Genomic DNA, 22,578 nt, shown 5'->3' on the forward strand with positions numbered 1-22,578 from the left:
ATGACTAGGATTGTGTCAACTGAATACCCCAGACGCTGGAGCTTCTAACCGGAATTGGGAGACAATACGAGGCCCAATCATTGTTTATTGTTCGGCAAGGCTTCGGCTCCACAACGGATGTTGTGTACCTGGCCGGCTACCGCGTTCCCGCCTTTCCTCCCTCCTCTAAACAATCATATTCCATCAATCTCCTAGCTCGCATTCCTGCCTCGAAGAAATGGCTCAGTCTGACAATAAGAAATCTTGAGACCACGCCCGACTCTTCTCGTGAATGGTAAGGCGACCTACATGTCAGAACCGCCCTATTATTACAAGCTTGGATGTCCTATTCCTCCCTTTTTCCAATGTGGAAGTGGCAGACTGTCCCACCATCTTCTCGATTATCATTCTGACCAGCTTTGCAGAAATTGGCCGAGATCCATGACAGTGAAGGCGAATCACAGGCGCCCACGTCGGGCTGGTCACGAGAAGTCCAGAAATGGTTGCTTGACATGCAAGTAGGTGACTCTACGCTTTCGTTATGCTATTATATCCTTACATTGATTCAATCGCCCAGGATAAGGCGTGTGAAATGCGACGAAACTAAACCTCATTGCCGCAAATGTACAGAATTGGGGCGGAAATGCGAAGGCCCTGTTGCAAATCAAATTCGATTTGTTCGAGAACAACCCGCCAGGCCGAAGGCCCCGACATTGCAGACTGAGCTTTCTCTTCTTGCGCCGCAACATCCAGATGATGAAAGACACGCTTTCGATTACTTCACACATCGCGCCGCACCCATATTTGCCGGGGCCATTGATGCTTCTTTCTGGATCGACTTAGTCCCGCGACTCGCCCAGTCGAGTTCGTGCGTATGGAATACCGTTGTCTCGATCAGTTGGCTGTTCGAACACGTGCCATACCAGTCTTTGGTGACCACTTTTGAGTACAGAAATCCGATGACCTCGATAACTCCCCATCATGGACGTGCTCTGAAGTGGTACAGCCGAGCAATTGCCGATCTTCGACAACGTATCGAGCAAGGCCAAATGGACACCGCCAACGCCCTTCTCAGCTGCGTTCTCTTTGCCAGTGTTGAATTTCAACAGAGAAACATAGGGAATGCCTTGATTCTAATGAAGAGCGGCTATAGAATACTTGCTCAAAGTCTCTCAACAGCTGCAACGAAGCGCGCTTCATCAACCACTTTGGCCATTCACGAAGTGGTGACTCCTCTTTTCTCCCGTCATGCTGTCCTCATGGCTACCCTGGGGACTCCAATACCACCGGGATGGAGCTATCATGCAGAAAACATTCTCGAGCCATCCATCCTGTCCTCTCTAGCGGTGCTCGATAATGTCCGGACGCAACTCTATAATTTAATGTACCAATCATATGAAATTATCAGAGTAGCGATCTTGTTGTCTCACGATGACTACGAAATGGAGAAAATACAGCCGCAAAAGAATTCGTTGCTGCAAGAACTGCACCAATGGAGAACCTCTTTCATGGAACGATGGGGTGGCGACAAGAGAATGGAGATTGCCTGGGTGTCTTCAAATCTTCTTATGTACTGGGGTGTCTCCTACATTTGGCTGGCGACCTGCACGAGTCGTTTTCAGACGGCGTTCGATGAACATATTGAACGGTTTGCGGAGATCATCTTTCATGCCCAAAAAGCTCTCTACTACAGTGCCGAATCCGCCACTGGCCAACCGGTCCTTTCCTTCGAGATTGGCGTGATGCCGCCTCTTTACTTTTCTGCGACAAAATGTCGCGATCCGCTCTTACGACGGAAGGCTTTACATCTCATGCGACAAGCTCCGGCCGGCGAAAGTCTCTGGGCATCAGTCGCCCCGACAAGCGTCATTGAGAAAGTCATTTCCATCGAAGAAGGTCATGACTTCACCTACCGTTCAGAATCACCTTCATCCCTCGAGTCTGTCTCACGGAATCTACCACCAGAAAAGCAACGGATCCATCATGTAGCCGTGATAAGAAAGGAGCTGATCGGAGGCAGCCAACGTCTAGCTGCTCAACTAACAAAAATGTCTCTGTGGGCCCTATGGTTCAAGGGTGATGTATCATGAGAATATCTGGCTGGAGGAGGTTCCTGAGGAACAAAGTGCTCATGAATACTTTGGCTAGTAAGAACCATTACGTAATAATATGAGGTTAAAAGCAGAGCAAAAATTTCTTGATGGACGCCTTCCGGATAGAGAGAGAGCAGTCTTCTTAGTACATAAGGGACAGCTAGGGTGCATTGAAACAAACTTGTCATACTAGTATTCGGCGACTAGACTCGTTCTGTAACACCGTCCATTTACACATCAAGCCTCGTATTCTCGGCCAACCAGAAAGCTGCGGGCTGAGTTTGTGGAACTTGATCTCCTTGGCTTCGCCTAAGACGGCTAGTATCGTATTCGTCTTCCATATTCTGTCTCTATCTGGTAATTTGCTATCCTCCTCCCTGATTGCGAGGCAGGTTTGTTTACAGTTCATGACGAGGCGCTGTAGATGGCGCCTTGACGATGTGTTCATCCGGGCTTGCCGTAGTCGCCACCACAAGACTTGAGGTAGAGGAAGAAATATGAAACATGCCTTCATGAAGGACACATTGGGGAGCCAGACTTTGAATCTTCTTGCACGGCAACCTTTGATAAGTTTCCGCATAATTTGCCCTTTCTATTACTGATATCCATCGCCGTTGGCAGAATGTTTCATCGCACAAGTTTCCAAATCGTGCTTGCTGCGTCGATTCTCCTTACGCAAACGATCAGCTTTACCACGCTTGGATCTCCCGCACCAATGCCTCGTGAATGCAAGACCGAGCCAGGCGACGCGGATTGGCCATCACTTGCTGAATGGCGAGCATTCAATATCAGCGTGGACGGCAACCTCCTCGCGCCCCTCCCACCCGGCAAAGCGTGCGACGTGTCTTCCAGCGCATTCGACAATGACACCTGCACACTCGTCGGTACACGGTGGGCCAATTCGAGCTTCCACGCCGCGGACCCCGTGAGTGTCGACTGGCCGAATGTGCAGGGCGATAATTGTCTGCCGCGCTCTCTGACGCTCTCACCAGACACACCATGTGACGGGAGTGTGTTTCCGCAATACGTCGTTAATGCCTCGACGGGCGCACACGTCGCGGAAGCAGTCAAATTTGCGGGCACGCATGGCGTGCGGCTTTCGGTCAAGGGCACCGGACACGATTTTCTCGGCCGCTCGACGGCGCCGGGCCTCGCAGTCTGGACGAGACATATTCGTGGAATTGAGATTTGGCCTCCTCATTCTTCTTCTCACAATAAATCCGGGGGAGGCAGGACAGGTGAAGGTTTGCCGGTGACGATGAAAATAGCAGCGGGTCACAGTATGCGCGACGTCTATGCGGAAGCGGAGAAAAAGCAGCTTTCAGTCGTTCTGGGAGCCGATGCGAATGTTGGCGTTGGCGGATTCTTGACGGGTGGTGGGCATAGCCCGATCAGTGCGAGGTTTGGGTTGGGAGTGGATAATGTGATGGAGATGGAGGTTGTGACACCTCGTGGGGAGATTGTTGTTACGAACGAGAGGGAGTATTCGGATCTGTTTTGGGCGATGAGAGGGGTGAGTGCCAAAATGACGAAACGAGACCGTCGTTGATGAGTGTTCAACATTGACAACACACGATTGTATCTAGGGTGGTGGGGCGACATTTGGTATTCTCCTCAGCGTGACCATCAAGACGTATCCGAAGGTGAACATCTCCCGATTCAATATCGCATTCAATTCGACGGACGATGAGGCTGCGAGGAATAACAATTCAAACTGGTATGCTGCGCTCACGGAGGTAATGACAGGGATTCCACACCTTTCGGAGTCGGGAGTCATGGGCCAGGTCTCTACTTACCCTTTGAGTCTCCTGGAAGCATTGGCCACGGGGTCTCAACCGCCGCTGTCGGCGAGTGCAGAACCCATGGGTTTCGTGTTCTCTGGGGTCATGCTCGATCCGCCCGAGGGTAAAAGAACAAGCCTGCTGGATCCAATATTGATGAGTCTGAACAATACCGATGGCATCATGGTACACTTCTCGACCGAGGAGGATCTTACCCTGTATGATCTCACGGCTAGTGATGGGACGGTCGGCAGGAACGCCATCGTGGCCAGCCGACTTTGGGACCGCAAAGCAGTCTCGGACAAGGCCTCATTGACTCGAACATTTCAAGTCTTGCAAAAGGACTGGGTTCAGGGCTTGATGGTGACGGGTCCGAGAGTCCGTGAGGTGCAAGTCAATTACACCAGCGTCAATCCTGCTTGGAGGAGGGCGTACTTGCATGTCCGTACGTACAACTTAACTCAACTCAACCCAACCCAACCCAAGCGGCAGAAAATTCCCATTGAAGACGCACTTACTTACTGCTTATGAATGATCCCTAGTCACGACGGTTGGATTCCCGTACAATAACGCGACAGCCGAGCAGGAGGCTAAAGACCGAGTCACACATGTGCTGGGAAAAGCGTTGCGAGACCAGGCGCTGGATACGGGATGTTACCTCAACGAGGCGAATCCTGATGAGCCGGATTTCCAGCGCGCGTTCTGGGGAGAGCATTATGAGAAATTGAAGGAGATTAAAAGGAAATATGATCCAGAGGATACACTGTGGTGTAAGGTTTGCGTCGGATCGGAAGGGTGGGGGTATGATAGTGGCATGAGGAGGATTTGTCGAGTATAACATCTATCCGGAATTAGAGCATAGAATCTGAGAATCATGCTCGATTGGAGACCATAAGTATTACCCTCCCGACTGATTTCACGAGAAAATCAGCTGTGGAGGTTCGATTCCGTATTTGGTTAGACCACATCGTCGATTAGATAAGATCTCCGGTAGGAAAAAATGTCCGCGAAATCCTTTCGGTGTTTCAGGCTTGTTCAATGAATTTTCGATTGACAGCCTTCCCTTAGATAGAGGTTCTATAAAGAGTTGAGAATGGTCAAACGAAAACTTGGAGCCCTTGAAAAAGTCGACGCCGACCTCGCAAACCTCCAGAACAAAATCAAACGAGACCCCGCCTCGTACCATAGCGATTTCCTGTCCCAACACATTCAATATGAAAACCAACGACAGATTTTTGTGCAGGCACCCACGTCGACTTCAGACAACGGAGTCATTTCGTTTCGCGACTTGATCGAATTCGTGGCACATGTATCGGACTGCTATAAAGAGGAGACAAAAGAGTTCCCTCGGGAATTGATCGAGATCCTGTGTACACATCATGCGACACTGGAACCGGAGCTGAGAGAAAAGATCGTGGGCAGTCTAGTTTTACTTCGGAAGAAAGATATGGTCGATTCGATCACACTGCTGCAATGTTTTTTCCCTATCCTGATATCCACGCCGAGCAAGGCTCTACGGGCGCTGCTCTTTCAGAAGATCGTCAGTGACCTGCGCTCCTCGAATTCCAAGACCGTCAACCATAAACTCAATCGGGTGGCGCAGACTGCTCTGCATAATCTAGTTACGGAAGATCGGTCGTCGCCAAAGGCATTATGGGCGGTCAAGATTACACGAGAGATGTGGAAACGGCAGATCTGGACCGATACCAAGGCGGTCGAGATCATGAAAGAGGTATCTCTGGGCGACAACGAAAAATGCATCGTCGGAGGTGTACGATTCTTCTTAGGCGGCGACAAGGAACGCGAGGAGCTGGAAGATGAGAGTTCAGATGAAGATCCGGTGGATGTGAACCAGCTACGGCATCAGATTGGAATCAACAAAAAGAGCAAGAAAGCTGCGAGGAAACTCGAGAAAGCGGCGGCAACCATTCGTCGGAAGGAGAAGAAAAAGGGACAACCACATCCATTGAACTTTTCGGCGTTGCATCTGTTGCACCATCCACAGGGCTTTGCGGAGAACTTGTTCTCGAAGCATCTGCAGAATACCAGATCGAAGTTGAACCTGGAGCAGAAACTTCTGGTTCTGCAGCTCGTGTCAAGATTGATTGGGTTACACAAGTTGACGGTGATCAGCTTCTACTCTTACTTCCTCAAATACCTTACTCCTCGCCAGCCTTCAGTCACGTCGTTTCTGGCGTCATTAGCGCAGTCGACGCATAATCTGGTGCCACCGGATATATTGGAGCCACTGGTCCAGAAGATTGCGAACGAGTTTGTGTCGGAGGCAGCTGCTGGAGAGGTTGCTGCCGCCGGGTTGAACGCAATTCGAGAGATTTGTGTTCGGCAGCCATTGGCTATGAATGACACGTTACTCCAAGATTTGGTCATGTATAGAAAGAGCAAAGACAAAGGAGTCATGATGGCTGCCAAAGGTTTGCTGGGCTTGTACAGACAGGTCGGAGCAGAGATGTTGAAGAAACGAGATCGTGGCCGAGATGCGACTCTCGGTTTACGTTCAGGGGAGCAAAAACAACAGAGGTTTGGCGAGGAGGCCGCTGGTGAGATTGAAGGCCTCGAGTTGCTTGCCAAATGGAAGGAAGAACAGAAAGACAAGAAAAGGCAGGATGGCGCCGATGGAGACGAAGACGATGAAGATGAGGAAGCCTGGAAGGTCCAAGAAGATGATAGTGATGATTCTGGTGGTTGGATCAACGTGGAGAGTGATGAGGAAGTCGATATCAGTGACCGTGAAAGCGAATGTGAAGACGGGAAACCGACAGCGAAGAAGGTTCGATTCGACGCAGGAGAGGAATGGGATTCAGAACCCCAGAGCACAACACAACCTCCGAAATCGGATCTTGCAACCAGTCAGATTTTGACACCCGCCGACCTGGCCAAACTGCAGGAACTTCGAACAACCGCTTCGGTATCCTCGCTGATGAAGAATCATAAATCGCATCACGCGGCACAGAACCATCAAACAAACTCTCAACGACACATTGATGACCCACTGACAGCAGCGGAAATTGAAGGTCTAGCATCTTTATCCCGGGGAAAGGCAACCCGTGCGCAGAAATTGGCCTTACTGCAAGAACATAAAGAGGATCGTGAGGAACACAAATCGAAAGCGGCAAGGAAGAAGGAGCGTAAGGAGACTCAAGGGAAGAGTACAACGAATAGAGAAAAGGCGCGCAAGAAGAATTTCCTAATGACTCTGAGCAAGGCCAGGTCGAAAGGGAAGAGGAGTTTGGTAGAGCATCGGAAGATCCTGAGGGCGCATGCAGAGAGAAGTAAGAAAGGTGGGAGGAGAGGGAATCGAGGCTGAAAATTCAAAAAATTTGGTAATTGCGTTTTTGCCTATTGAGTTGCAATCTCATCTCAACCTGGTTTGAATTGCGGATGGTCGTGCCAGTGAGATTGGCCATCCCTTGCTGGCATTGCGGCTGAGCCTACTGGGGCCCTCAGGTCTGGGCATCGGCAATGCATGCAAATGGGAAGCCCCTCGCGTCGTGTTCGTGTCATGAAGTGGCTAATAGACGCCCTTGGACTCTGTCAGGAACGCGGAATACCGAGTGAGCTCAGCCAACCAATCGCCTCGCCATTTTAACGTTTCAGAAGCCTCAGCATCCCCAGCCCCGGACTTTTGCGTGCGAGTCCGCCCACTAGCAATCGTCTAACCTGAAAAGGCCCGAGAAGAGGCCTGAGGTCTTTCCAACTAGCGGCGGAAGCGAGGACCACTATTAATAAAAATTTTTTAGCGTGGCTGGGGCTGATTTCATCTTTGCCGAGCTTCCAGCCACTCCAGTCAGTGTACCTCAAAGAATCAGGATGGAAGCATCAGATTCAGGGTAAGATAACTTTGATAGAGAGAAAAGGAAAAAGGACTGAGATGACACGATCCGTGCGCTATCGTCGTACCGTGTCCCACCCCCCTCCTTTACCCTGCATTCTCCTCGTACTGCTGCGCTTCTAAACGGCCTTTTTACCGGATTCGCCTGCTTTCTTACTGCCACCCTCTGACCCCTAGGCTTTGTCTTGTCTGACCTCCTACAAACTAAATCTCTTCTTCCTCTCTTCCTCTTCTCGACTCTTTGAGGAGCTTCTTCTTTATCCAACCGATATTAATATTTCCACTCTCAATCCACTCATTCTCTTCTTGCTATTCACTTAGTAGGACCACCATCAGCCTATCTCCTGACTGCGCCTCTTCATCAGTCCTTCACCTACGCCTCCCGCAGCCTCAGCCGTCTCCTGATCCTAGACCAGCACACTCTTTTCCATCTGACATCCCTCGCGTTCGACATCTACTCTTCAGCAAGATTCATCATTCGTTCCACATCACCCACCCCCCAGTACTCCCCTCCGTCTCCGCTCAATGGGTCTCCCACAGGACTTCTCGGCCCCAGTGCCCTCCATTGAGTCCGACTCACCCCTCTCTAAGCGTCGTCGCTTCACACCAAACTCCCTCCCTCCGGTCATGCCTGTCTCAGATAATTCCGACATTGAACATCATACCTTTGACTCGCCATTGCTGTTGCAGCTTTGTGAACAAGCCCCTGATCGGGCCGAAATCGAGACAGGTCTCCTCCAGGTCGGTATGCGGGTCCGGAAGGCAGTTGCTGAAGGCTACAAGACGCAACAAAAGAAATTCACTCCTCGTCCATTTTTCGACATTCACCGACTTTCTCCGGAAACTCAAGCTGCCCTCTCGTCCGGCAACTCTGATTCGGCCAACGAGCTGAGTCCATATGCCGCTTCTCAGGTTCAACCTTTGAGCACGGCCACCTACTGCGGTGTCAGTCTGGATTTCCTCTCCCATTATAGCGACGACAGGTCCAGCCCGTCTGTCCCCAAACAATCGCTCTGGTCTTATTCTACCAGCCACAAGCGTGGTTATGAAGCCGACTCGGACAGCGATGATAGCCAGGATTGGTTCCCTCAGACCCCGAATTTGACGGCCGATGACAGAATGAATATGCCGGTGGATTATTTCGCTATCGACATGGACACCATGAGCGATGTCAGCCCCATGACTCAAATCGGTGATCGTGCCCGACCACCATGCAATGGTCGGCGTATCGTCATGCCAAAGAGTCGCAACCGAATGATGCCACCGGCCGAACCTCCCATGCCTCCTACTTCTGCATTCAACCCATTCTCCAACTTGGCTTCTCAACAACAAAAACTTCAATTTGGTGGTGGTTTCGGGCATAGACACATGATGGGCTGTGGTATGGAAGCCATGGATTTTGGTGATGCTCCATTCTTGCAACGACGGGAGGATGTGGAGATGGATTGTTCTTGAAAAAAGTTCTTGAAATACAGGATTGGGACGACGGTGTTTAAGTCATGCATTGCATTGAGTTTATGATATTTTTTGGTTTCAAACGGCCGAGATTCATCGACGGGAATTTTCTTTTTCTCGATTGAACTGCGAAACGACCTGAAAAGGTTTGGGGGTCGCGAGTCGATGACGGGAAGAGGAGGGAAGATGAACCTATGAGGACTTTAGTTGGGTGAAACATCTCAACAGACCTCGGGACCTTTTGAGACGTGTAAGATTATTAAACTTGGGATGGCCATGGGAACATGGATTGGACTTTGTACACAGAATATACGGGATGGCCCTGCAGATGGGGGAAGAACATGGGAATTCTGCAAGAGTGGGCGTATACTGCGGCTTGATGGAGTTTGCCTGTAATTGATAATGCGCATCGATCATGAATCAATACAGATGAAAAAAATTGATGAACACGAAAGTTATCAACAGTTTATGAAAATCAACCTCGGGACGAGCACGAATCCCTCCTCTGCACGTGATCTTGTCTCTGCCAAGGCTGGTGATTGCCGTTTCCCCATTGGGATGTAAACAAAATCCGTTGCTCGTAAGTCTGCGGCATACCGTTCCTCGTATCACACACTCCCCAACCATGAGTGACTTATGACAGTAAGAATTTTGTTGGACGTTCATATATCATGGACTCAGCTCTACTTGTTGATAATAATATGGAGAGCATCAGTCCAAACCGTCTGAAATGTGCTCCTACACCTCTCCACCCGCTGTCGCCCGAGCGCATCAATCAACAACGTCAACCCCAATCTCCGTCCTTGCACGGCTATCTTGTCGAAAGCGAAAGACCACAGACTCGGGACTCCTTCAATTCCGATGTTCAATCCAAAGTTGCATTCCTGAATAGTCTGACTGCCAACGCCAGTGCTCAGTCATCTCCCGCCAGAGCAGGAAGATTGGGAGGTGCAACCCTGAGCAATACACACAGCAATGGAAACATCCACCCTAGTAATAATGCTAATGCGAACAATGCTCTCCAACGGGCTGTCATGGGTTATGAAGAGGCCCAGGCGAGCTTAGCCACATTGACTGCGGAGCTCGAACGGGCGAAGGAAGAGTTGACCTCGAGGAAGAAGAGAGAAAAATTGCTATCCCAGCGTGTGGAAGATTTGCTGGAGGAATTGCAGGCGGAAAAAGAGAAGAGGGCTCGAGATCAAGAGTCTTACGCCAAAGAAATTAAGAGGTGTCGCAAGGAGACGTATCGTGCTGAATTGGCGGTTGTGGCATCCAGACAGGATCTACAAGAAGTCCGCGGTGAATTGAAGCGGTCGCAGGCCGAAGTGCAACATGAGAAAACCGAGAAGGAGAAAAGTCGACAAGAAAGCTTTGAGAGGGCCTATGCATTGGCTGGTATGATAGGGGAAATGGAACAACTCAAAGATCAATTGACAGTGGTTGAAAAGGAGAGAGATGCTGCTTTATTGGAGGCCAAGGCAGGTGCTATCGAAAAGAGCGCAGTTCTAGAGCATAAGGAGAAGAATAATTCGAGAAGTGTGGAGGAAGAGGAAGAGATCCCCCCGTCTTCAACCACGGTGGACGAAAATGGGACCGAAAGTGCCTTCAAATCCACGACAGTCTCGGAACGTACGCCCGTGGAAGCACCCACACAGCCCCTGGGGCCTCGAGACCCAACCTTTGCCTCTATCAAATTCTGTCTCGAATACTACGACAAACAAATAGAAGGACAAGAAGTCACATTGGCAGAAGAGGTTGAGTTTCTCAAACAGGAATTGAACTGGGCACGGAAACGGCATGCTGAAGATGAGGATTTGATTCATTTTATGCACATGCAGTGTCAATTCAATGCTTGTCCATGCCGACTGGCTGAGTCAAATGGAGAGCGTTTTATTCATGATCACGGCTATGAAGCCAGTGTGCAGGAACAACGGGCGTCCAAAAAGAAAAGGATATCGAATGAAGACCCAGGAGAGCACGTTGCCGCGGACAATGGTGCGTCTGCACAAGACACACCGAAAGCAACGAGGAGGACGAGAGAGTTTACTCGACTTCCCCCCGAACCGACACCAGAACTTCTCTCCACTGCCGCCGACCCACAGGTTTTGGAGCAAGCTGTTGGAATACCCCTCCCTGAGCCACAGCCAATGGAACTGGATCCCAAAGCTGACACTCCAGAGTCAACCGCTCACTTGGAAGATATCACACAAGTCTTGGTTGAGCCGGGAACAGCTTCGAAACCATTCTCCTTTTCGACATCCATTACCAGCAACCCTGGTTTCAGAACCAAAGCTCCACCACTTCGACCGGTGGAAAACGCTTCGGTGGCTCTTGACCACGACCTTTTTGATCTCTCACCTCCCAAACAAGCGCCTCCTCGACGTCCTTCAACGGCTATGGGGATAGTGACCCTGGGATCACCAATTCGCCTTGTTCCAGATTCACCACGCTCGGTCAGAACATCTCATCGTGAAGCCCGTCGATCAAAAACGCCGACAAATGATCGCCATCACACCATGACCCAATCAATCACTACAACCACGAAAGTGGCCTTAAAAGATTCACCACCTCGAAGTCTGCACAGAAGAACACAGTCCAAACCCAATCTTCGAAGTCACTCACCTTTGGTGTCTTCGGTCATGTCTCACGCCGGTGACTCCAATGTGGGATCTGGATTCGCCCACGAGGCATCGGCCTCACCCGCCGCGCATACCGTGTTTCCCGTCACGCCTCTGCACCACTCTTCAAGGTCAATGCATAATCTAGCACAGCATGCACAAACACAGGCGCGACCTCCCAATCGGAGTCCACCACAGGCGATAGCCACTACGACCACCACAACTCGCGTGCCGTTGAGAGGATTTGCCGACACAGATGATGATGTATTCAGCCCAGATCACGATGCCCAAGCCGAGGGTCCGAATGTGAACACACGACTCAATTCTACGGTGAACGAAATGGGCTCACATAGGCAGACAGATACTGTCACGACATCCATCCTAGGGAATATCCCGGGCACACCAATTTCTCGAGAAGCGGCCCTCGCTCAGATTCGAGCTCGAAGAGACCGTGCTAGGAGTGTCAATCTGAAGCGATCAGTCGAAGGTAGTGGCAATAGCAGTTCAACAATGGGGTCGAAGAGTCCAAGAAAACCCGGAGCTGTGAATGGGGGACTCCTTGCCAAAGACAAGCAAGGTGCAAAAAGGGAAATCAGTCAAGCCAGCGCGCCGGGAAGAATTGCTTTTTGAACGGGTGTGGAGAAGAAAAAATGGAGTTTTCGAGAAGGATACATGCCTCCGAATTACAGGCCTCTCAATTTTTGATTCGTGATACTATAGGAACAAAAAGGGGAGCCTTCAGACACGTGTAGTGGGATGTGTGGGTGTCTGATGTACAGAAAGCGAAAGAAAGGGTTGGTGGTACTTTTGGTTACATTGCGTTGCATGACATCCATGACACTGCATCACTATGGCGTTATGTTTTCGACCTGTACATGTCGTGGACCTACGGTACTTACGTAGCGGGACCCTTTACATGCGCCGCTTGTTTTCTCATATTCATGTCTTTGCAACAGGAAGAAATAGTATTAGCTACTACGCGGGTACAGTACTATTCCGCCCCTTATCCGCTAGTCGACACCACACCTTTGCTCCTTCATATTGCACGCTCATTTACTCCGCTTCCGGATGACGGAGACTCCTCGGAGACATCGTAACTCGCCCGTGTTTACGCGAGAGTTCGAGGTCTGACGAATTCTAGATTAAAGGTGGGATAGGGTCTGAAATGATCGAAGACTTAGCTATCAGATGAAGGGTTCGATTCGAGAGTCCGCCGTATTCCAAAACCTTGAGCGGGTACCCGCCAAGGAGTGCTGCCTGGCTCCTTGACTCATTTATGCAGGCAAAATGTTCTGTTATCTGTCTAAAGAGGGAGGAAGAAGAAGGTACGGAGGTCGTATAAGACTCCCGGTAACCATGGCCCAAGGGCCTAAGGAGCCCTTCTCTGCGAGTTTCTTGGTAGTCGATATCCACAGCAACAGATATTCCCCATCCAAGACCTCTTCCCAATGGCTTCCAAAACGTCCCTTCTCTCAGCCATAGCAAACCGACGTACAATCTACGACCTCACAGCCACCTCCCCGATCCCAGACTCGCGCATCATCGACATCGTGCAGCACATCACCCTCCATGTCCCCTCCCCCTTTAACAGCCAATCCGCCCGATTCCTCATCCTGCTGCGCGAAGAGCACCAACGGCTCTGGGACCAGGCGCGTTCCATCATGTCGCAGGTTCTCCCCGAGACCGTGTTCACGACGTACTTTGCTCCCATGATAGCCAAGTACCGCGGAGGCTACGGCACGATCTTGTGCTTCGAGGACCAAGCTACCGTGGCAGCCCTGGCGAAGCAGTACGACGGTATCATTCCGCAGGACAAGTTCCAGCAGTGGAGCGAGCATAGTGCCGGCATGCATCAGTTTGCATTGTGGTGTGCGCTGGAGGCGGAGGAGCTGGGCGCCAATTTACAGCACTATAATCCGAATATCGACGGTATGGTCCGACAGACTTGGAGCGTGAGTCCAGACTGGGCGTTGAAGGCGCAGCTGGTGTTTGGGACACCGGCGGATGATGCCCGGAACAACTTGAAAGAAAAGGAGGTCAAGCCGCTGGAGGAGAGAGTGCTGGTGAAAGGTACCTAGTATCTGAACCTGAAGACTAGAATGCCATCCATCCATGGATGCAGTACGGCTCCCCTGAAACCGATGGGACTCCAACTTGTCAAACTGCTAATATCCGTCTCAACTTGAACGGCAAATAAGTTAGTATATACTCCGAAAACCAATACCAATCATATCAGGTACTCGTTCAAAACACATTTTGTCTCTGAGACAAGGGCAAGTCCGACTCGGTCTGATCAGATATTGAACGGATTTCAGGCGATCGTGCCCGTTGCCGTTTCCATGCTGTGTCGCCTAAAGGTGACCAACAAGATATACTTTGGTTGGCAACTCCTATGAAACATCTGGCGAGACGATTAATAATTAGAACCTGGTAGAACGTTGGCAGCAGAAGATCTTGTTGTGTGGAGGATAAAGTCGGCAGTGATCCCGCGGCATGTCTTGCGGCGCATACTCAATTCGAGCTCCTCGCAAAGTGTGTATTCATCTCGTTGCTCGAAGAAACCCAATCTCGCCTTGCCACAATCCAGCTATCTTCTTCCGATATATAAACAATCCGATCGCAGAGACTCAATTCGAAACCCGTCGAAAAAGCCTTGTCCGGATATACCTCCCTATCTATATCGGATGCCATCAAAGGGCCATTGACATTCAACAGACCGCGCTTCATTCGTCCTCTGTGATTCACCAAAGAGTTCAAGCATTATCGGTTTGATTTTCAAAATGTCTCATTACCAATATCACAGAATAATAAAAGGTGGTGTGACTAACACCCCCCTGTCAGGCTTGGCATGTCACGTGTACCGCGTCGCGCCCTGCGGGGTCGCCTATTCTTGGCTTGGCGTGTCACGTTCGCTATGTCACCCCTCTGGTGTTTAAGGCAAGACCTTTCCACTCATTTGTGTGCTCCGAGAGAGATGGACAGAACCAATCATTCAACAGACTGAATAGTCCATTAGAATCAATCGACCGTCTTCTCATCGCCTGATTCATCACCTCTGCCGCCTCTGTTGCTTGCCGCTCCTACTCTCCGCCTTCCCCGTTCTGCTTTCGCTTCCTGCCTCTCTTCTCGTCACGTCCGGCCATTCTAGATAGCATCACTATGAGCACCCCTTCAGAACCGGACACGGGGCACACCGGGTCAGGCTCTCAAGTCTCCCAAGCCTCCCAGGCAAAGTCTAGTACACCGGAAAAAAGTCGACAGGTATGAATATGAACGAGCTGCTCGAGTGGGTGGAGGAAAAATACCCGAAAGAGTACGAAGAGAATCTAAAAGATAAGGATATAATCGAGGTGCTTCAGTGGCTGAAGAAAAACCATCCGGAAGAGTACGAAAAGGTACTCCCGAGTCGGGCGAAGAAGAAAACAACTAATAAAAAAGCCGCCTCTCACGTACGTACCTCCTTTCAGACAAGTGCTGTTCTTCATGCTCTGCAAAAAGATTGGAACAGTGCCTATTTTCCGCACTCCCTAGTTGCGCTACGGGACCTCATTCGGCAATACCAGCTACTCGATGTGAACGAGTATTACGCAAACACCTTGGTATTCGTCCAGAGCAGTGGCATGGGTAAATCCAGATTAGCGGATGCTTTTGGCCAACTCTGTCCGATGATCAACTTCGTTCTTCGTGAGCCTGGAACTACCGGCTTTCCACCTCCCGATGGAGAGATATTATCATTTCTGCGCGACAAGCCACCAGATAATATCCCCGGCCCAACTAACCGACAGGGAGCATCTAGTGATTTTGTGGAGAGGAGAGCAGCTGTAGTGTGGAACCACACTCTCGCTACGGCGTTACTCCAAGCCAGTTTCGAGACATGTACGTTGTCGATACTTTTTCATCGAAACTCTCACTAATTTAATCTTATCAGTTAATACCTGGGTGGAGAGTCAACCCTTTACCACGATGACTCTAGAAGAGCTTGCAGATAGCAGGCATGCAGAGATGGCAACACTTGAACCAGCTATTAATGCTCAAGACGCCAAGAGCCAGCGGTCCAAGATACGCATCGAGTTCTGCGATTCGGTAGCCAAGAGAGCTCGAGCTATCGCTCAAGGGTTAATTTCCAGCCAGGATTGGACGGGGAAGTTCGACGATGACAGACCGTCAAAGGCTCACTATCAACTCGAAATGGCGCATAGTGTACATCGGCCCAATCCCTTAAACGGTCTTCTAAATGCTGCCGAAAACCTAATGAAAATTCTTCAACAATGTCGAGGCACAAGCGACACGGGCCCGCTCTTAGTAATCGTGTTCGACGAGGCGTCAAGTTTAATGAGAATGCGGCCGTCTGACGAACCAAACACCGGACTCTATGTGGCGCTTAATCGAATCATCAGTTGTCTGAAGAAGTTTCGTGCGTGGTCTTTCTTCCTCTCAACGGAATCTCTCATCGGACACCTTGTACCGCCGAACAATATCATCCGAACTGGCGATTACTCTCGCGACCGTTCCGCTCGTGTCAGTTTTACACGGCCCGCCGAACTGATGCGCTTTCCCCCATTTGTGAGTCTCCAGCTCGACATCGAGGACCGACGAAGGATGCAGAATCCAATACTAAGAAAAGAGGAGCTCCTTAAGCCGTTGAAGACATTTGCGGAACTAGGGCATATGGCCCAATTCGGCAGGCCTCTTTGGCATGCATATGCATATGAGGGCCATGATATGATCAAATTGGCCAAATTAAAGCTCATTGGCGGCCAGCAAGGGGGAAATTACAATGCATCTAACCGGAATCACGTATTTGCTGCGCTGTCCTTTCGTCTCTCTTTGGATGTATGTCTACAGAACCCCTGCACCATCTCTCTCACAAGGACTGCTGTGAATTCTTTCATGAGGGTGGTTATATCCATGAACCATGAGACCGGAGTGATGGACACAGTGACACCATCAGAGCCTGTCTTAGCCAGGGCAGCAATGGAGTATCTCTGCGACGCGAACTGGTCGCGTAGCATTCAAACACTCTGTCAGGAGCTGCTTGAGAAAGGATTAATAGAAAAGGGGCGCAAAGGAGAACTCTATGCTCGGTTAGTGTTGATCCTGGCACACGATTGGGTTCGATGGGCTCGAAGCATTCGATTACACCGTGTCCCGAAATTTGCATCAACCTTTACTGTGTCCGACTTTCTCAAGGCATTATATGCTCGAGATCATCACGATTCAATTCGAAAGATACCGGAGCAGATACATAAAGCCCGAATGAACTTCACTCATTTTATACCAGCTGATGAACAGATTACCCCCGAGGTCATTCCTGCATTATGTCGCGACCTATTACGCCGAAGCGCTGCGATGCAGCTATCTTGGAACCAGGAAACATACGATCTGCTTATTCCCGTGTACTATGGCTCGGAGGATGAGGAGTTCGACCCATCGAATTACGGAGTCATCTTAGTACAGGTGAAGAATAAGAAAGAAGCCACAACACCCCGAGAGATCTTCCAGGAGGACTTTAAGAATATCAGCCCGGAAACGTCGAATCTCGGCAAATCGAAGGCGATCAGCTCTGAGCGCAAGCCAACGAAATTTGTCTTTAATCAGATGACGAACCCGATCCTGTTCCTCCTCTTCGATCTGGGAGTGGTTAGAAGCAACCGGGCTTACGCTCCACTTGTTCAAGTGATGCACAGCGAAAGTGGACTGCGACCTGATTTATGGGCAATCCATTCGCGAGGACACGATTACACCGTCTTTGGCTGCTTACAGTACATAGTACATGAATGCTACAGATTCGAGCGAGCGGTTCTTTGCCTCAATAAAAATGGGCGAAACTCTGGCTGACCGACTCTCTCTAAGAAATAAATCATTCCATATGGTTCGGGAAGGCTTCAGATATGAAGGATTTGAGCAAGAAGGGGGAGCTGTGGATAAGGCAGGAAAAGAACGCGGAGTGGTTGATACCGAAGCGCAGGAAGAGGAAGCAAGCAATACCCGATCGAAGAGAAAGGAAGTGGAAATTCCCCAGGATACCCAGGATGATCGGTTCCCCAAAAGACCCCGCATGTTTTTGTAACATGCAGAGGGTTTACAGGGTATCACTAGCACGTAGTGAAGAGGAATTACTTGTAGCACAAGAATAGGGCGTAGAATGAATCAATTGGTTTCAACGTCCCTGTAGACCCTGCTGTTTCAGCATTGTTTGATTGCCTGTAATCGCGATGATCGGACGCAGGACTCAGGACTCCAGTCTTGAGATCGCTGGTCTGGTGGTATGGCGAGCATCTTCATTCCTTGCTTGGCCCATGTGCCTGCTCCATCCCTGTATTGCAGCCTGCTATGGTCTAGGGCCACGCAGGTAGACATGTCTCTGCCGAAACAAGCAACTGTGTATTTAAGTCACTCATTCATCCTCAGATAGTCTCAGGTAGGCAAGCCTCCATAGCCCAGTGTGCATGTACTCCTGCATCCATTCTCTCAACAATCTGTTCCGAGTTCTTTAAGGAGAGCTGGCATCCGCAGCCGGGAGAGCGACCACCCACAGCGAATCGCGTACAACAGCGACCTTACTAAACACCAATTGAGCCTAGTTGTGCGAACGTTGTCCGCACGATGGAAAGGTACCTAAAAACCCAACCATGTTCCTAGGGGTTTGTTGCCTCCCCCGCATAGTTGGCGCCTTTTGGTGTTCTTTCAACGACGTCGTTAACAGTCTTTTGCACTCACGCCCATTTTGGGGAATATATCCTTAAGCTCGATTTGGCATAGTAGATGGAAAGGCGCAACCAATGATGTAAAGGTACCTAACAAACCCCCCAGGAACCAAAACATCAAAATTGAGGTACTCACATACCTTTGGAATTTGCGAGCTCTTTACCTTATTGTTGCTCGATTCGCGATTTGTATAGACGATAGAAAAGCTTCATAGACAACAGAGACACCCTGACACGCAACAACGCCGAAATCGAGTGCAAAAGGCGCTGTCAAAGGGCTTAACGACGTCCTTCAATGAAGGCCAAAAAGCGCTAACTATGCGAAGGAGACAAATTGGATGGACAGGTACCTCAAACCCCTAGGAAAATGGGGAGTGTTTCAGGTACCTTTCCACCATGCGGACAACCTTCGCACAACTAGGCTCAATTGGTGTTTAGTAAGGTCGCTGTTGTACGCGATTCGCTGTGGGTGGTCGCTCTCCCGATACATTCCCCTACCGATTCCTGGGTGGGCCGTGGATTGGATCCGATGGGTCAGCTAGTCAGAGCACAAGGATTAGGTAATTGTCGGATCACAGATTTTCCGGGCTACGGCGGCATTCCACTCCTCCAGGATGGGCCATAGACTGGATCCGATGGAATTATACAATCAGAGCACGTGATTAGATGTCGGATTATAGATTTTCCGGGCTACGGCGGCGCTCTACCCACTCCTGGACGGGCCTCCGATGGGGCCGAGCACGGGATTAGGTAATTCTCGGATTATAGATTTTCCGGATTGCCGAGGGTTGGTTAATCACGTGATACGAGAGGCCCCATGGACTGGATCCGATGGCGCCAGCCAATCAGAGCAAAGGATTCGGCATTTTCCGGATTATAGATTTTCCGGATCCCGAGGGGTCGCAATCACGTGAATCGTCGTACGGCCGCATGTGTGCGCCGCCAAGAGTTGCCAAGGCCACTGTGGCCGGCTCAATCACGTGATCTCTCGAGCGCAGCGAGCCTGGGGGTTTAGGGGCTTGCCCCCAAAAGACAAAGCTACGCTTTTCACCCCCCGCGGAATATCCTGTCTGCGACCCCTAGTGCGAATCATGAAGCATGAAGGGAAGCAAAGAAATGGATTGGGGAACAGTGTCGAAAGTGGGAATTGTTGGCCAGTCACGTGACTGGTTGCCTTGGCAACGTCACGTGAGGCTGTTTGGCTTGGCAACTTGCGCCCTTCTTTTTCGTCTTGCTCTCTCTTAGATAGAACAACAACAACACGTTCCTTCTCTAGACTCCACAGTCTATCAGGAATGGAGTAGGAGAAGATGAGATGCCCTGAAGACAAGTTGGAAAGGCTGGGTGACGAGTTTCTGGATGGAAACGCGAACGGCGGAAGAGCCTGGCAGAGTCACAACTGAGCACGATTGAAATGCATCGAGGATGAGTGATGAAAATACATTCGATATTGTCGCCGACGAGGGAACTCCCTGAGAGTTGAACGTGATGTTCTGCCATTCCAAAGCGGGTAATTAGAACATTTCGGACTCACGAGCGTTCGAGAACGAATGTCGTCCTCGCCGGGGGAACGTGCTATCTTCATGGATAAATTCATTGGCGGGATGGAGTTAGGAGTTAAGCCGTGGTGGCCAAAACACCAGCGTCCGGAAAAACCGAAGAACGGAGTGTATAGAGTGCATCCCGTCAGGTGCATCTCCTCCCCAGACTCTCAGGATGGAGATGAAACGTTAAAACAAAGGAATCAATATAAAGAAAGGCCCCTTGGCCCAGCTAATCTCCCTGGGAGCAAACCTCTCAATAATTGACGCAATACTGAAGTCTCGGCAGACACCCCACAGCCCCAATAGCCTTCGCACGCGCCACTCTGGACCACGGCCACGATCATCAAACAACCGTCGCAGATTAAGTCGGATATAGGCACAGGTATTGTCATGACATATCCAAGCGCGGGATGCGAAACATGCAAGAGCCGACGAATCAAGGTGAGCAATACGGATAGGGAATCCTCCAGTCCACCCGATCAAGGTCCACTACCTAAAACATCCCTTCTCTCCTTCGTTACTCTGGGGTGCAGAACAACATCTAACGTCCTCCCCCTTCGGTGCTGATCCAGTGCGACGAAACCAAACCAACATGCAAACGCTGCAAGAAATCCCGCCGTGTCTGCCTCTGGGGCCAATCCACCGATCAGACCTACTTTTCGATCCACAATGAAAACCGCTATGCCAGCGGGAACACCAAACGCCCTCGCGGTCCTCGTTCGGCCTTGACGGGTACCCACCATCACCATCACCATCACCACCACCACCAACATAGCTCCAACACGCCGCAGCAGGGGCAGCAGTTACAGCAGTATCGCTCCCTACACATCGACCTCTCCACCCGCGCTTTAGTATACTATCTCCACTACTACCTCGCCAAACCGTACGCCCAAGACACCGTGCCTAGCATCTCACGGGGCCTTCACGACCACCTGGGCTCCTGGCTCTCCGGCACCAAGCACTGCAATCCGCTCGTCGACCTAGCGATCTCATCCATGGCCCTCGCCGTCTTCGCGCGCACTCAACACCACCCGCCGGCCGCCATAGAAGCCAGTGCTAAGTACCAGCGTCTCCTGGCCATGATGCGCACCAGTATCAGCAGCCCAAACTTGGTCGACGACGCGAAGAACATCGACGACTGTCTCTTGGCCATTTTCTTCATGAGCCGTTTTGAGGACTCGAACCATTGCAGATTCGACATGGCCCATGGCAACGGGAAGGTCATGAGGTTAGCGGATTACTCGCCCAACAGCTACGCGCATCACGATGGGGCCCTGGCGATTTTGAAGATTTGGAAGGAGCACCACTGTCCTCACCAGTATTTAGCCCACAGCCAAAGTCCCAAGCAGGCGGCGCCATCGGAGATCATCAAGTACCTGAGACGCGGGATGATTAGGTCGGCGGTGCTTAGACATCTCGCGTTGCCCGAATGGTTGTGGGAGGGCCGGTGGTATGGCGAGAAGGGTTTGGATCTGGGCTATGATCGCGCCATCGTTCGAATCGTCAATTTGCGTCGTGAACTGGCCGTCCTTGTCCAGCGTCAGTCACACACGCAGACTCTATCTCACGAGATGTTGCTCGCGGCGGACAAACTGAATGATGAAGCCCGAGACATCGACACGGAATTGCACGAGTGGACGAGCCGGTTCCCTCGGGCTTGGTCTTATCAGAAACATACCCTGACGGCCACAGATCCTCATCTCGGGGACGGGAACAGCAGGAACGGAGAAAAGGAACATTTCTACTCGTCGACGGTCTACAGCTACGCGAGTCCCGCGCATCCGGCTGCTTGGATTCTATATTTCGCCACCAGAATGCTAATCAATAATGCACGATTGAAGATTCTGGGACTGCTACTATGTCCACAACGCCGTCAACCAACGCCTCACTCAAACCTGGAGGGTGAGAGTGATGCCTACGAATACGAGAAACAGCGGCAGGAGTGTCTGTCACGCTTGAACGCGACGGCAGATGACTTGGCATCCAGTATACCGTTCATCCTGGAGAGGTTTAAAGTCAAAGAAAAAGATGACACCGGCTCGTCCGACTATTCAGATCAGAATCAAATCATATTCAACACCGACAAGGAAATCAAGCCTTATCTGGCGACGCTCGCAGCGTGGCCTTTGAGCATTGCTTCGTGCCTTGACGGGTTGGACCTCAAGCAGAGATTATGGTTTGGATCCGAACTCGCGAGCATCGGCAGAATACTTGGGGTGGGCGTCTTTGAATTCGCCGTGACGGATCAATGGTTGAAGCTCTAGGGAGGAGATCTCGGGAATCATGATGAGATTTGATCTGAACGTTTCGGATCCTGGCTATAAGTCCTAGTAATGCGAGACCGATTCGGCATATCTCCGTGGCCCATTGCCGTGTCGTACGGGACTCGGTCGAAGGGAGACCGGTTCAAGAATTCTGAGAACGGTAACACCCATGACTTTGGTAGAGCATCCCCAGGCGGACGTGGGCTAACTTGCGAATAAATTGATGAATGATGGCAAACAATACAAGAGCAAGACGATCCGAATTCTCGACCTCTTGGAAGATGTGA

At 50.6% G+C, this 22,578-nt stretch overlaps 8 protein-coding genes across 8 annotated transcripts; all 8 read left to right on the plus strand.

Moving 5' to 3' along the window:
• Positions 1–491: 491 nt before the first annotated feature.
• Z518_08432 (uncharacterized protein) lies at positions 492–2,069 on the plus strand (the record flags this gene model as incomplete). Its single annotated transcript, XM_013414173.1, has 1 exon — positions 492–2,069. One exon carries the CDS (start codon positions 492–494, stop codon positions 2,067–2,069), a length of 1,578 nt encoding a protein of 525 aa, XP_013269627.1.
• A 625-nt stretch (positions 2,070–2,694) lies between these two features.
• On the plus strand, positions 2,695–4,691 carry Z518_08433 (uncharacterized protein; the record flags this gene model as incomplete). The annotated part of the gene is made up of 3 exons (XM_013414174.1): positions 2,695–3,585; positions 3,659–4,298; positions 4,396–4,691. The coding sequence occupies 3 exons, from the start codon at positions 2,695–2,697 to the stop codon at positions 4,689–4,691; spliced, it is 1,827 nt and encodes a 608-aa protein (XP_013269628.1).
• A 255-nt stretch (positions 4,692–4,946) lies between these two features.
• On the plus strand, positions 4,947–7,178 carry Z518_08434 (uncharacterized protein; the record flags this gene model as incomplete). The annotated part of the gene is made up of 1 exon (XM_013414175.1): positions 4,947–7,178. The coding sequence occupies one exon, from the start codon at positions 4,947–4,949 to the stop codon at positions 7,176–7,178; it is 2,232 nt and encodes a 743-aa protein (XP_013269629.1).
• Positions 7,179–8,228: 1,050 nt separating this feature from the next.
• Positions 8,229–9,158, plus strand: Z518_08435 (uncharacterized protein; the record flags this gene model as incomplete). Its single annotated transcript, XM_013414176.1, has 1 exon — positions 8,229–9,158. The coding sequence occupies one exon, from the start codon at positions 8,229–8,231 to the stop codon at positions 9,156–9,158; it is 930 nt and encodes a 309-aa protein (XP_013269630.1).
• A 671-nt stretch (positions 9,159–9,829) lies between these two features.
• Z518_08436 (uncharacterized protein) lies at positions 9,830–12,406 on the plus strand (the record flags this gene model as incomplete). The annotated part of the gene is made up of 1 exon (XM_013414177.1): positions 9,830–12,406. The coding sequence occupies one exon, from the start codon at positions 9,830–9,832 to the stop codon at positions 12,404–12,406; it is 2,577 nt and encodes an 858-aa protein (XP_013269631.1).
• Positions 12,407–13,224: 818 nt separating this feature from the next.
• Positions 13,225–13,854, plus strand: Z518_08437 (uncharacterized protein; the record flags this gene model as incomplete). The annotated part of the gene is made up of 1 exon (XM_013414178.1): positions 13,225–13,854. One exon carries the CDS (start codon positions 13,225–13,227, stop codon positions 13,852–13,854), a length of 630 nt encoding a protein of 209 aa, XP_013269632.1.
• A 1,191-nt stretch (positions 13,855–15,045) lies between these two features.
• On the plus strand, positions 15,046–17,846 carry Z518_08438 (uncharacterized protein; the record flags this gene model as incomplete). Its single annotated transcript, XM_013414179.1, has 3 exons — positions 15,046–15,652; positions 15,705–17,538; positions 17,630–17,846. 3 exons carry the CDS (start codon positions 15,046–15,048, stop codon positions 17,844–17,846), a joined length of 2,658 nt encoding a protein of 885 aa, XP_013269633.1.
• Positions 17,847–20,417: 2,571 nt separating this feature from the next.
• On the plus strand, positions 20,418–22,291 carry Z518_08439 (uncharacterized protein; the record flags this gene model as incomplete). The annotated part of the gene is made up of 2 exons (XM_013414180.1): positions 20,418–20,468; positions 20,600–22,291. The coding sequence occupies 2 exons, from the start codon at positions 20,418–20,420 to the stop codon at positions 22,289–22,291; spliced, it is 1,743 nt and encodes a 580-aa protein (XP_013269634.1).
• Positions 22,292–22,578: the final 287 nt, after the last annotated feature.

Source organism: Rhinocladiella mackenziei (genome assembly GCF_000835555.1).
Source record: "Rhinocladiella mackenziei CBS 650.93 unplaced genomic scaffold supercont1.6, whole genome shotgun sequence".
Classification (NCBI taxonomy): domain Eukaryota; kingdom Fungi; phylum Ascomycota; class Eurotiomycetes; order Chaetothyriales; family Herpotrichiellaceae; genus Rhinocladiella; species Rhinocladiella mackenziei.